This window comes from Sciurus carolinensis, chromosome X (assembly GCF_902686445.1).
Source record: "Sciurus carolinensis chromosome X, mSciCar1.2, whole genome shotgun sequence".
Taxonomy (NCBI): domain Eukaryota; kingdom Metazoa; phylum Chordata; class Mammalia; order Rodentia; family Sciuridae; genus Sciurus; species Sciurus carolinensis.
The window spans coordinates 18151216-18164907 of record NC_062232.1 but is presented as its reverse complement, the minus strand read 5'-3'; the positions used below and the strand labels follow the sequence as shown (position 1 = coordinate 18164907).

The 13692-nt window shown below is 31.7% G+C and overlaps 1 protein-coding gene across 5 annotated transcripts in view; it reads left to right on the top strand.

The window, feature by feature from the left end:
* The window catches only part of Cnksr2 (connector enhancer of kinase suppressor of Ras 2), a 275785-nt gene that overhangs the window by 101359 nt on the left and 160734 nt on the right, over positions 1-13692 (top strand). For all 5 annotated transcript variants that reach the window (XM_047535710.1, XM_047535709.1, XM_047535712.1 and 2 more), the window contains exon 5: positions 3818-3859. In XM_047535710.1, coding sequence (XP_047391666.1) covers positions 3818-3859 — 42 coding nt within the window. The remainder of the gene's footprint in view (positions 1-3817; positions 3860-13692) is intronic.

Here is a 13692-nt window from a genome sequence, read left to right as displayed (position 1 = left end):
AAAGTTGCAGGACATGAGCAAAATATAGAAAAATTCTTTACCAAGAAGTAACATAAATGACCTCTACTCCAGTTCCCAATAGAGTCATTCTTTTTTGAAACCTCACATGCACACATTTACTATAAGTGTTTCTATCAGCATTCTGGTCTTTTGAACTCCCACTAGAATCACCTGTTAAGCTCTGCTTACAACATTCTAAGGATTCTATAGCTTGTATCTCTGAACTTTTCCAAACTCTTCCCCAAACCAGTTCCAAAGTCATCTGAACCACATGGTCAGGTCAATCACAGCAGTGACCCCAATTCTAGATACGAATTTCTGTGTTTGCTTTTCATCACTGTTACTAAAATATCTGACAAGAAAAAATTAGAGGAGAAAAAGTTTATTTGGACTCACAGTTTCAGAGGTTTGCTCTGTGACCAAGGTGAGACTGAAAATCATGGCAGAAGGGTATGGTAGAGGAAAGCTGTTCAGTTCACGCCAACCAGGAGGCAGAGAGAGGGAAATACCAGGGGGTCAAGATATGGTCCCCAAGGACACATCCCAAGAGACCTACTTCCTCACCCATGCACAATTTGCCTGAAGTGGGTACCCAGTATAGTAGTCCTTTCAAATTATTAATTCATCAAATGAATTAATTCACCATTTAGGTTACAGCACTTATAATCTCATCATTTCACCTCTGAATATTGCTACATTGTGTCTTCTTTTGGAGACGCCTCATATTCAAAGCATAACAATTCATATTTTTAAATTTTAATGTTTATGCATAGGATATATTAATGTATTTAATATTTAATAGTGTTTATACTGTTTCCATCACTGCATTTTTATCATTTTAGATGCTCAGATTGTTGCATCTTGTTGCATCTTTACCCATGGCAATTTCTTCATATGGACTCCTGAATCCTATTGACACTACCCTAGTAGTCTTTAGTAGCTTACTTACATCTTTCATCACAATATGGTCCAAACTCACCTTGCAAATTTTATATCCAAGATCTCAAATCAGCCATTTTTCAAGAAGACTTAGGATATGGTCTTTCTTTTTTTAAATATTTTTTTAGTTGTAGATGGACACAATACCTTTATTTATTTTTATGTGGGACTGAGGATTGAACCCAGTGCATCACATGTGCTTGGTAAGTGCTCTACCACTGAGCTACAATCCTAGCCCAGGAAATAATATTTCATAATTACAAACTGTGGAAGTTTGTTATCACTAGTTTGGTCATTGTTCCTCTGCCTTTTCAGTGGGCAGAGCTAAGATATGTACATATACATACATACATAATACATCAATAAACACAAGGGTTTTCTTCAGTCACACATATGTATCTGCTTTCCCTGTGCCAAATATACTTACCAGTGACACCAGGAGTGATTGAATGTCAGTCACATAATTGTTCAATTGTTTCATCTTAGAAAGCACATACTATAGATTCAGCACAACAATAACACTACTACTAACAAGCAATATGATTACTGGAAACAGATTAAGATTCTTTTAACAGTCCCTTTTGTTATATCACACTGGGGATGTATGAGTAAATTATTATATTTTTAAAGAAACTTGAAATAGTTAATTTCTATGTGATTATTATACTACTAGTAGTATATATGTTTAGATCATATATACTTTTTTCCTTGAGGAAAAGGATCCCTTTGAAGTTGAACATTTAATTATATCCTGTGATTCTGGTAAGGTAGACATATGAAACGTGTAGCTAAAGCAAGCTATAGAAGCAGCATAGAGAATCTGGGCAATTTCTCAGGTTTTCCCAACTCATCTCTTCCCAATGTAATTGTGTTTAAAATTAATTTCTAAAAAATTGAACTCTTATAAATTCAGATGTAAGTACAAGTGCATTTTCCAAATATAAATGCTTTATCTTTGCCTTGGCTTCTCTGTTTATATAATTTAGAATTAATTATTAAGTATTGACTTTGTGTAACTAAGCATATACAGAAATATATATGACTATTTATAGCAAACTTCTCTTTTTGCACATAAGGCCTATCAGAAAGGCAAGACTTACTCCTAAATATTTCTGTTAATTTGTGAAATTAATCAGACCTAAATGTTTCTTTTAAAAATTTGCCTGCGTAAAAGAAAATTTTGACTCTGATATGAATGCATACTTCTTCAGAAAAGTTTTGTAGGGAAATAACATTATAAAAAAGTGTATGAAACAAAATTCCTTTTTAAAAAAATTAAATTCAGGGAAAATGAAGTGGATTATCATTCCTTAAACTATGTAGTACTGTGAAATATGGGTATATTTTTCAAAATTGCAAAATAATAGTTAATTTTATATTTTGAAATAAATATGGTTTTTAAAAATTAATGAAACAATTTATATGCTAAAATATTACTTCCTGTATATCAGTTTCTGTACTGTTCAGTTTATCTCATTTTCTCATTTTCACAAAATGGTTATTGGGCTACTACTAGTACATATCATGCCCATTTTGTAAATTTATTTAGGAAACCGAGCCATAGAAACATTAAGTTTCTAAGCAAAGATCAACTTGTTAGATTACTTCTTATTGCGTTTCAATCAGTTGCAGGTTAAAAAAATGAAATGGTGGAATTTTTGTTTGCATTTATATTTGTTCTTCTTGTTCTTTTTAGATATATATGCCAGTAGAATATACTTTGACCCATTATGCCTATAGGGAGTAAAACTTATTCTAATTAGAATCCTATTATTGTGGTTGTAAGTGACACACAGTTACCCTGGTCATGTATTCAAATACAAGACTAGGAAAGTTATGTCTGATCAAATCTACTGTCCCTTCTAGCCCCCTCCCCCTCCCTTACCTTCATTCCCCTTTGTCTAATCCAGTGGATTTCTATTCTTCCCGTCCAGTGAACTTCTGTTTTTCCTCTCCCCATGCTTCCTTGTGTGGGTTAGCATCCACATATCAGAGAGAACATTTGGCCTTTGGTTTTGGGGACTGGCTTATTTCACTTAGCATGATATGTTCCAGTTCATCCATTTGCCAGCAAATGACATAATTTCATTCATCTTTATGGCTGAATAATATTCCATTGTGTATATATACCACATTTTCTTTATTCATTCATCTGTTGAAGGACACCTAGGTTGGTTCCATAGCTTTGCTATCATGAATTGAGCTGTTATAAACATTGATGTCATTGCATCACTATAGTATGCTGATTTTAAGTCCTTTGGGTGCAGACCGAGGAGTGGGCTAACTGGATCAATGGTGGTTTCATTAATGGTGGAATTTTTGAAGAAGTTTCTGTAATTTCAGGGGATCAAATTTAGGTGATAACTATAAACTTGGTATTAACATTTATAAATTTTACATGTGTAATATAAAATAGTTCACAGTAGTTGAAAATGTAAAAGTATAAAATTTTGATGTGACTATTCAAATAAATATTAATTTCTTAATGTTCTAATCTATAATAAATTGGTGTTTGAAATCTTTGAGATTTTCCAACAAAACATTTATCATAGGTAAAAGTTTAGATGGAAAATAGTTATAATAATTTTTTCAATTTTCTTTTAAAAGTGTACTTAATGTATATTCTCCTTTATTATATATGTTTAAAATTTGTTAAATTAGTAACTATACTTAAGCAAAAATAAAAATATCCTTTTTAATTGATTATGCAAGCTAACAACTACTTATATTTTGTAAATAGCAGTCCAGGTTTTTTCTGTTCATATTTCTGTTTTTATATGAAATGTTAGGATTTTTCAAATTATAGTGCAATTTCTTACAAAATATTTTAAGGGGAATGATTGATTTTTTGAAACTAATGTGCACATTTCTTTTTTAGGATTGTACTGTATATGAAACAGAGAATAAAATTCTTCATGTGGTAAGTATACTTGGATTTATTTTCATCTCATTAGACTATTTCTACTAAGTAACTAAATAAAAGGCTAAACGTTGCAAAAGAAGTGAACCATAAATTTAAAAATCTACTGACCACATCAGTTAAGTGTTTATGTTTAAGTAAATCTACAGAGGTATCAAAACATTTTTATAAGTATCCTTTTGTGTATAGTAGAGATATAATATTTGAAGATTTTAGTATTTAGCAAGTTTGGAGTACAGTAAAAATAGACAATCTAGAGAAAAGATGATTTAAAATAAGATTTTTCCACTGTGACAAAAAGAGATTGGCAAAATGTATTCTGTTCTAAAATACAGGTAATTCAATTCTGTCATCATTTGGATGAACAACTTTTTTTATTGTTTGTTCTATTTAGTTTTACATGAAAGCAGAATGCATTCTGATTCATTGTACATAAATGGAATCCAACTTTTCATTTCTGTATATGATGTAGAGTCACACCATTTGTGTAATCATATATGTACATAGGGTAATGATGTTTGTCTCATGCCACCATCTTTCCTTCCCCTTGCCCCCTCCCCTCCCCTCATTTCCCTCTACACAATCCAACGTGGATGAACAACTTTATAACATAATCAAACTTCCTTCATTCTGATTTTATTCTTACCAAACAACCTTCCAAATGGTAATTTGTCAATATTTGTTGAACGAATCAAATAATTTACTGACATTTTATTACATTTTATTAAATGAGTTATGAGTACATTATACTTTGTGGGAAGGCATCTCCTTTCTTGTTAATGAACAACTGGCCACTTTGGTATGTAAATTTATTTCTTGATAGATGCTGGTCTCTCCTAACAGTTTCTTCACCTCTTGTGTAAGATTATAGTACTTGCTACCCCTGTCAGGTGCTTCTTTTATTCCTATTTTCAGTTTATAAGTTTATATTTCTGAAATGCTTTAGTATTTATTTATAAAACAATATTATTTTGTATTTAGAAAAGTAAATATTTAAGACATATCTTACTTAAATCTGTAAGGGGAAAATATTGATTCACAATATCAGTGCTACAGCCTTACTATTCCTTTTGTGTTATCTACCACTTAAATAACACTGAGTAATACTCTTCCTCTCATTATGCAGTAGTGATGGCCTTTGTGACATATTAGGATGGTGTCAGGAGTGGACAGTTAATGTACTCTTCTCTTTTTTAGTCCAGGAAGGAAAATAATTCCACCATCCTCCTTTTGATTCACTTACAGGCTCTATGGAATAGAAGTAAACTACTGTTTTTTAGGATTTGTATGTTCCAAGTATTAGTTTAGGTTCCATAAGCATATTACAGGTTGAGCATCCCTAATCTGAAAATCCAGGATCCAAAACACTCCAAAATCTGAATCTTTTTGAACACTGACATGATGTTATAAGTGGAAAATACCATACCTGACCTCATATGATGGATCAGAGTCAAAACCCAGGCAAGCTGAGGCTGTAGCTCGGTGGTAGAGCACTTGCCTGGCATGTGTGAGGTACTGGATTTTATCCTCAGCACCACATAAAAATTTAAAAAATGAAGGTATTGTGTCCATCTATAACTAAAAATATTTTTTAAAGCCCAAGCAAACAAGAGTTTTTTCCAATATCACCAAAGGAAAAAATCTCCCTCCTCTTTAGCTGTGATATGTCTTTCCCATGCATGTCTGGATTTCTCCACAGAAGCATGGCCACAAGAAGAAATAAAATGGAATGTGTGCAGTCCAAATATGCTAACTGTAGGTTCATCATGATGCCATGCATGTGGCCAAGACCTACATACATTATTCACTGTGGCAGGTTTTTTTTTTTTTTTTTTTTTTTTTTGGTGCTTATTCTCTGCTCTGTGGGGTAAAGTTATTGTTGAAATTTTCAAAAAGGTCTGCAGATACACCTGTGGGTAACAGTGAAAAAAAGAAAAATAATTTTTATTAATTTATAGCACAGAAATTTGAATTGTTGAAGAAATTGGACAGTGGTGTGTGAAACCTCTTACAGAAGAGTGTGGTGTTGGAATGACTACCCATGTGATATGAAAAAAACAGAAGAATAAAATGCTGAAGTTCTATGCTGAAAGTGACAAAGAGAAGTTAATGAAAAAATAGAAAAACACTGCAAAAAGCAAAAAAATGAAGATCTAGATTATTTATTGAAAGAGAGGATCCATCAGTTTCACAGGAAACCCATTCCACTTAATGCTATGCTGAACATTAAACCAGCAAATATCTATCAAGATGAACTGAAAATTGAAGGGAACTGTAACTATTCAACAAGCTGGTTGTAGAAACTTAATGAAAGACACAATATTATTTTTAAACATTTGTGGTAATAAAGCATCTGCTAATATGAAGCAGTAAAGAAATTTATGAAGTGAATAACAAAGGGGGTCTTATCATTAATAGTGAAGCTTCATTGACTATTGGTAAAACAACCAAAATTGTTCAGAATTCAATGACCATGATAATAGTGTCATTGAACATGACATTGTTAACACTACAAAAAAATCGTTCATAGGTGTCATGGTAAAAATGTGTAGTGGGCTTATTGAAGAAATAAAGTTACTCAGTATTTATAACAGAACAAGAGATATGACAGTTTATAAAATCAAAGAAAGACTTTTAAGACAGATGACTTTTAAGACTTTTAAGGCAGATGACTCTGAAGCAAACATTTTAAAAAACTATCCAGGACAATGCCTCCTCATCCCTCCTGCTCTTTCAACTGCTAGTAATGTTTTTTTCTCACCTAAAATAATAAAATACAATATACAGTAACCTTTTAATCAAAACATAGATAAGAGACTGAAAATATTTCATTGTTTATTATTGTTGGTTAACAGTTAATACAGGTATTTTGGATATACTAACTCTCCTGATTTAGTTACCCTGAACACATTCTTTTTTCACTGTATCACTTGTGTGTCTTTTTGCTGTTATGTACGTATGTGTGAATAAGTATAAGAAAATGGTTGCTTATTGGTAGCATGTAAATTTAGTGTCAGGGATGATGGTGAGGTCATACAACCACAGATTGTCCACATGAGTGGCTGAGATGTGACAACTTTGCTTTCTGATGGTTCAATGTATACAAACTATTTCATATAGAAAATTATTTAAAATATCATATAAAATTACCTTGAGGCTATATATATAAGATGCATATGAAACAAATGAATTTCATGTTTAGATTGGGTCCTATCACCAAGATATCTCTTTATGTATATACAAATATTCCAAAATCTGAAAGAAATCCAATATCCAAAACACCCAACCGTTCTGGATAAGGGATATTCAACCTGTACCTCACTTAATTGTAATTTTATAGACAGTGAACCTGTATGTGGCAAATATCAAGCTGTTGTGGTATTGAGTTTGAAAACAAATCTGATACCAATGTTCATGCCCATTTCAGATCTGGTATTTGCTAAAAATTTCCGTTCTCTGAGACTTTATGAATTATACTGTCCATGTCCCATGGACCTCAGGGTTACTGTCTAATTATACCATTTGTTTCAATAACTAAGGAACCTGAACACGTCCTTCTTCCTACATTTTATTTCCTCTGTAACTTTTGTTGGCATGGAGTTCTAGGATGACTATTTCTTTCAGGGTATTGAATTTGTTCCACTAAACTTTGGCTTGCTGCTGTGGGTTCTTCATTGTGTTTAATTTAAGGCACTTATTGAGGTCAATGTGTATTACCATTTTCTCTTTATAAAGTTTATCAGTTATAATCTCTTCTGTTTTGACATTGAAAATAGCTGTACTTTTCCTTATGCACTGGCTACTAGAAACGAAATGTTGAAATAGTTGTCAAATAAATCTCATGGTATTTATTTTATTTATTAATTTCATCCTAAGTTCTAATTTATATTCATGATTTCTCTTTGCCTTGACTTTAAATTACTTAATGTACATTTGGTATATGTGTTTACATTTATTGACATGATCTTTTACATGGAGGAATAGTTTCAGTAGGTAACAAATGTGCATTCATACTTGATATTCAAATGTTAACCAAGGAATTGTAAGTAGTTCATAGAAAAAGAATCTGTTCATAGAAAAAGAATCTGAAAAAAAAGGTGAAATCTTATTCCTGAAGAAGAGTTCACCATGTGAAGAAAAATAGAAACAAATTTAAATGAGGAAAGGAATAATGTGGTATTGCTCTTGTACAATTGCATAACTTTAATAGGAAATAAATAAATAGTATTAAATGCTATAAAATGATGTTTGAAAATTTATTAAAAACTAAAGTGAACAACAGTCAGGCTTTAAACTAACTTGTAAATCACTTAAAATATTTTTTTCATTTTTAACAATTTTTAAATATTTAAATGATTTTTAATTTCTCACTTAAATTCCTAATAATTGACTCATATCATTAGTTTTTGGACATTTTACTTCTCTTTCTTGTGTGCCAGATTCTGAGCTATTTGCTATTAGAAATGAGTGACAGCATAAATAATACTGAAGAAATTTAAAAGTGAATGCCACTGTGGACAATTTTGCGTTCCAGCTAGTGAGAATTTTTAAATCTTATGATGGTGGAGGCAGTGGATGTCACTAATCAGTCAGTTCAGCTCAGAATGTGCTTATATTTTCATATTATTATTCTGTTTCCCATTCTGGTTTATGTAAATATGTCCCAGCCTCCAATCAAAGACTGTATGTATACTTGTGTGTTCCTTTACTCACAGTAAGAATTAGTTTTTTAAATAATAAAATAGTATGCCAAACTACTTGGTATATAATGTTAGAATACTTTCTTTACAGTAACATTTTCAGAACAGTAATGTTTCTAGGTTTCTTACAGTGTAGAGGAGATCACTTTTAGTCTAAAAAACAGTGTATGAATCCTGGTTTTATTTTATCTCAGTGATCTCTCAAGTTATCTGTTTCTGAGACTTCATTTTTAATATGTTAAATGTGACTATTAATACACTTTACATATTATAGTTTCTAGGAGAAAACAATAGGTTTTCTAGGTAGAGCTTTATGATTGATGATTCTCCTTCCAGCATTTATTTATTCAGGTTTGTATTATTCACATTTTAAAAAACTTTTTCTTTTTTGTTTATGTATACCAGAAAATAAAAAAGACTGAGTTTTGATATAACCTGTTTAGAATCAAATTATTAGTTAATTTGAATGTTTTCCTTATTTCTGTGACACTTGAAAATGCTAACTAAAATAGTAATGATAGTAACTCCTTTTCAAAGATAAGTTAATATATACTTGATATGATCATTTGAGCCTCAGTTCTTTCTGTAAAACATACCTTATGACAAAACTTCTGTAGGTAGTTTATGTACATTAGTGATGCCAGTGAATGGAAATAACACTGGGAGCGAGAATCAATATGAATTCTGGAGTGGTTCACTGCTGTAAGGAACTGGAGTTGTATTTCATCAGGGTCTTCTGAGGAGCCCTAGAGTGTTCCTCAAAATTGTCCAACCCACCTGTCAAAGATTGTAGAGGTAGCATTTACCTACGGATTCTAATCCAATTCTCCCATTGGTCAAAGATTATTCTTTGGGGGGTTAACTCTTTCATACTACTAGGTTGCCAGAGGCACCAGTGAGCTCCCAGGTAGAAAGCAAAAGTAGATAGCCACAGTGGTAACTGGAGAAAAAGTGGATTGAGAAGATGTGAAGTTGGGCCCAAGAGATATATAGTCCAACAAAACACACCATCGTATGTCTCATTGCCTGTTTTTAATGTCAGAAACAAAATAATACCTACTTATTGGTTATAATTTTAGAAAGCAAAATTCCCTCAAATTTATGGAACTTTGGGAGAAAATTAACAGGCTCTGAGTGGCAATGCAAGTTTTGAATTATTGTGGATCACAAGTAGTATTTTGATACTGGTTGAAATCAAAATTTGCATAAGTAGCAAAGAGAAGTTTCAAATTGTAGATATACCATAATATTTGTTTAAAAAAGAAGTTTATTTATAGTGAAGAAAATAATTGGAAGAACTATGCAACAGACTGAATCATTATTTTTTCCAGAAATAGGGGAGGCAATTATCAAGAGGAAAGAGGATTGATCATTTACAAAAAGTTGCTATACTGTAGGAATTCCATACAGGAATGCAAGCATCAGAGTGTCCTTCAATGCCTAGGCAAACTGAGATGGAGAACTGAGGACAGCTGTGAGATGCTTTTCCTGAATTAGATATATATTTAAGGATGAGTAAAGAAGAAGAATGAGAAAGAGAAGGTGAAGTATCCTTTCATATATTAGAAAAATTCTTCCCCATGATGTAGGCTTATTAAGAACATTTGTTTAATGTTCTCAGAGACTTAAAAACAAATGATTAAAAATGTCATACTATAAAGAAGCTAAGCCCACTATAAACTGACAACAGAATAAACTAATAAAATAATTCTGTAAAACTAACACAGAAATAGAAATTAAACCATGCTAAAAGCAATAAATAGCAGATCAGATACTGCGGAAAATTTGAGACAGTGAGACACAAAATGGGTTTAATAATATAATACTAGGATATTTAGTAAATTAAGAAAAAGGAACAAAGTAAAAGAAGATAAAGGCTATAAGATTATGGTTAACCCACTATCAACTAGTGGTTAGTTTCTGAAGAAGAATGCAATAGGAAACAAAAGACATAGTAGAATAATTTAGAAGTAGAAATTTGGAATACACTCCAAAGTTAGAAAATGTATTGGAAAGATAAAAACTTCAAGTTATATTCTGGTAATATTTTAAAATTCCAGTGGAAAAAATAAGAAAAAACCTGCAATCACTCAACCAGAGGAAACAGAAAGAGGGTTTTGCTTCAAGGAAACAAAAATTTGATTGTATTCATATCTCTATTTTGAAGTCATAACTGCCAGAGGATAATGTATCAAAATCTATAAATCATTGAAAGAAATGCAATGGCCAAAATTGTTTATATCTAATTAAATTATCACTTGTGTGAAACCACAAAAATATTTTTATATCAGCAAGATCATTAAGGTACCTTTGTGGAAATATGGTTGACTAAGATTCACCAAGTAAAGTGAAAAGAAGTTGAATTTCAGAAAAGGAAAGTTCAAAGTAACAAAGGACTAGAGATGAATAAGAAAATCACATCAGATGGCAAGGCACAAAAAAAGTATATATGAGTGTTTTTAAAATGAGTTTTGTTAATGATAAATCAGAAAGTTTATCCATATATCATAGGTTTTTTATAGTTTTAAAGGGAACAAACTCTGCATCCCTGTATTAAATCACAAAGATTTTCAGTGCTTCCGAGTGGCACTTCCTCAGAAAACAAGGACTACCTGGAAAATAATAATGAAACACAAATTTTTGCCTATCAAGTCATAAACACAAATGCATGTGCACACATACATATTAAACATATCCAAATGCTGATTATAATCTGATGAAAATAGAATGGACATACTGTATTGATAGGCATGTATATTCACAAAATTTTTTTGAAAAGCAAGTTTTAGGTGATTTAAAGTGTCGGAAACTTTAATTCTAACATTTGCATAGTATTTAAAATATGTCTCAGGCACTATTTTAAGTGCTCTATACAAATTAACTCATTTGGTTCTCACAGAAACATAATGAGGTATTACTCTCAACTCCATTTTACAGATGAGTAAACTGAAGCACAGAGAGGTTAAGTGACTTTTATTAAGTGACACAATTAGGAAGGATTTAAGATCAGATTTGAACCTCTGGCAGTCTGGCTCCAGAATCCATATGGCTGTACTGTCTTGGGAATATAATCTAAAATAAACTTCAGGACACAATAATATTTTCTATAGAAAGTGTTTATAGAAACATTACATCTAATAATGAAAAGTAGTAAAAGGGTAATGCTTCAGTAAACTATAGTACATTCATAGGGTATAAGTTTACTACTCACAGTTACTGTCTAAAATTGTGAATATATAATTTATGAGTAAATTATGTTTTTGAATATACCCAAAATATCTGTATTCCAATATTAAAGGAAAATTCTAAATGTTAGTTAAAGCATTATAAACACAGAGTGAATCATCCTGTTGAAAACTGGTAAAGGGACTATTCTGTAATAATGGTATTTATTTTATTTGCTTGGTAATATAAGAACTGATTTTTTTTATTTTCAAGTGTATTTCCAATTTTTTTTCAGTTTACCATACTTTTACAATGAAAAAAAACCCAGAAAATTACATATTAATTCTAGTGTATTTATAATTCTGATGACTTTTAAGGAAGAATTTTATATGACACGTAGTAAAATAGTCAAAAGTGACTTGAACAATGTTTAGACTAGATTTTTGTGTTCACTTTTCTCATCTCTAAAATTGGAGAAAGTTTTTGTTGTTTAAAGTTAAAAAATAGGGGGCTATGAAGACAAAAGGCCTGGTGAGAAGGGAAGTTGGTTACAGTGTTGGGCAGGTATGTCTATTAATACAAAATATAAGAATGAATAAAAATTGACTTAACAGCTTAGGTTTCTTTTGGAAATTACTATTAAATATAATGGAATAGACAAGAGAGTACAATCATAAAGGACCAAAAGAAATATATATTATTGATGTGCTAGTTATCTTAGTGATGATTAACTAAAGATAAAATGTATTACATTTAACCTCTGTTGATGTGATATTTCCCTCAGTTAGACCCTGTCCTGGATTACCCATTCCCTAGCATTTTGGAAACCATCTGTTTTGCTCTGCACAGATCCTTGTTTTATATAGAGAATCAGTGACAGACAATCTGGAATTCTCTTCAGTTCTCTACTCCACTTTCTCTTCACTCCCACCTTTCACTGCAGCCTTTGCATCTGAAGAGATAAGCACTCCCAAGAAGCCATTTCAGACCATGGGCTTTTAGCAGACTTAATCTGCTTGTCACAGCCCTGCTGCTCTCATTGGTAAGCCTGGAGCATTTGTCAGCTTTGATAAACTCATGGCAATCCCAGGTCTGGCGTAATCATTAAAGTCACACTGTTTAAATCAGGCTATTGTGAGTGTGAATACATCTTTTACATTAACTGACAGTGTGGTCTTATATGTGGCACTCACTTTATGCTAGCATTTTACCCTATCATTTTTTCAAAGATAATGGGATGAATAAATACACTGAATGCCCATTTTATTATATTAGTGTTAAGATGATCTTTTAGCTGTAGAGTGCTCTAGTTTGAGGATCGTCTCTCTTTCTCCTTTCTTCTAAGCTATTTTTCTTCACTTATTTAGGTTTGATAATAGATTAGTTTTATTCTGGCATGCTATTTGTTTTATTTCATAAACATGCTACATAATTTTTTCTTCAAATTTATTAATCCTTTACTCCTAAACCGATCCACACTGAGATCATTGTGTCTTCCCTACTAACCAGAGTAGAAATAGCCTAAACTACACAGAGTCCACAGATAAATGTAAGAGAGGAGCCTGAAGGAAAAAGTAAAGAGCACATTTTAGTCTTTGCTCCTATATCTCTATGATATCATTTTTATAAGCATAGCTTTCCTCTTCTAATCATCCAAAACCTTGAGGATGTATTTAAATACTAGAATAGCAGCATGCACTATAATGAAATAAAAGTGATCATATTAATATTTAATCTTTAGAGATTTCTTGAAAGCAGTGGCACTCTAATGACATAAAACCCATAACATTTTTATGTGGATCTTCCAAAGGTCTCTGATGCTGTGAAAAGGCAGCTTTTGCCAATTATACCCCAGATTCTTCTCTTAAATCTATGATCTTGGCCCAAAGGCAAACTGAATTTTTTGTATGGTTGATATTTTGGTTGTAACCACAGCATTTGAACATCCAAATTCTAATCATTCTCTTA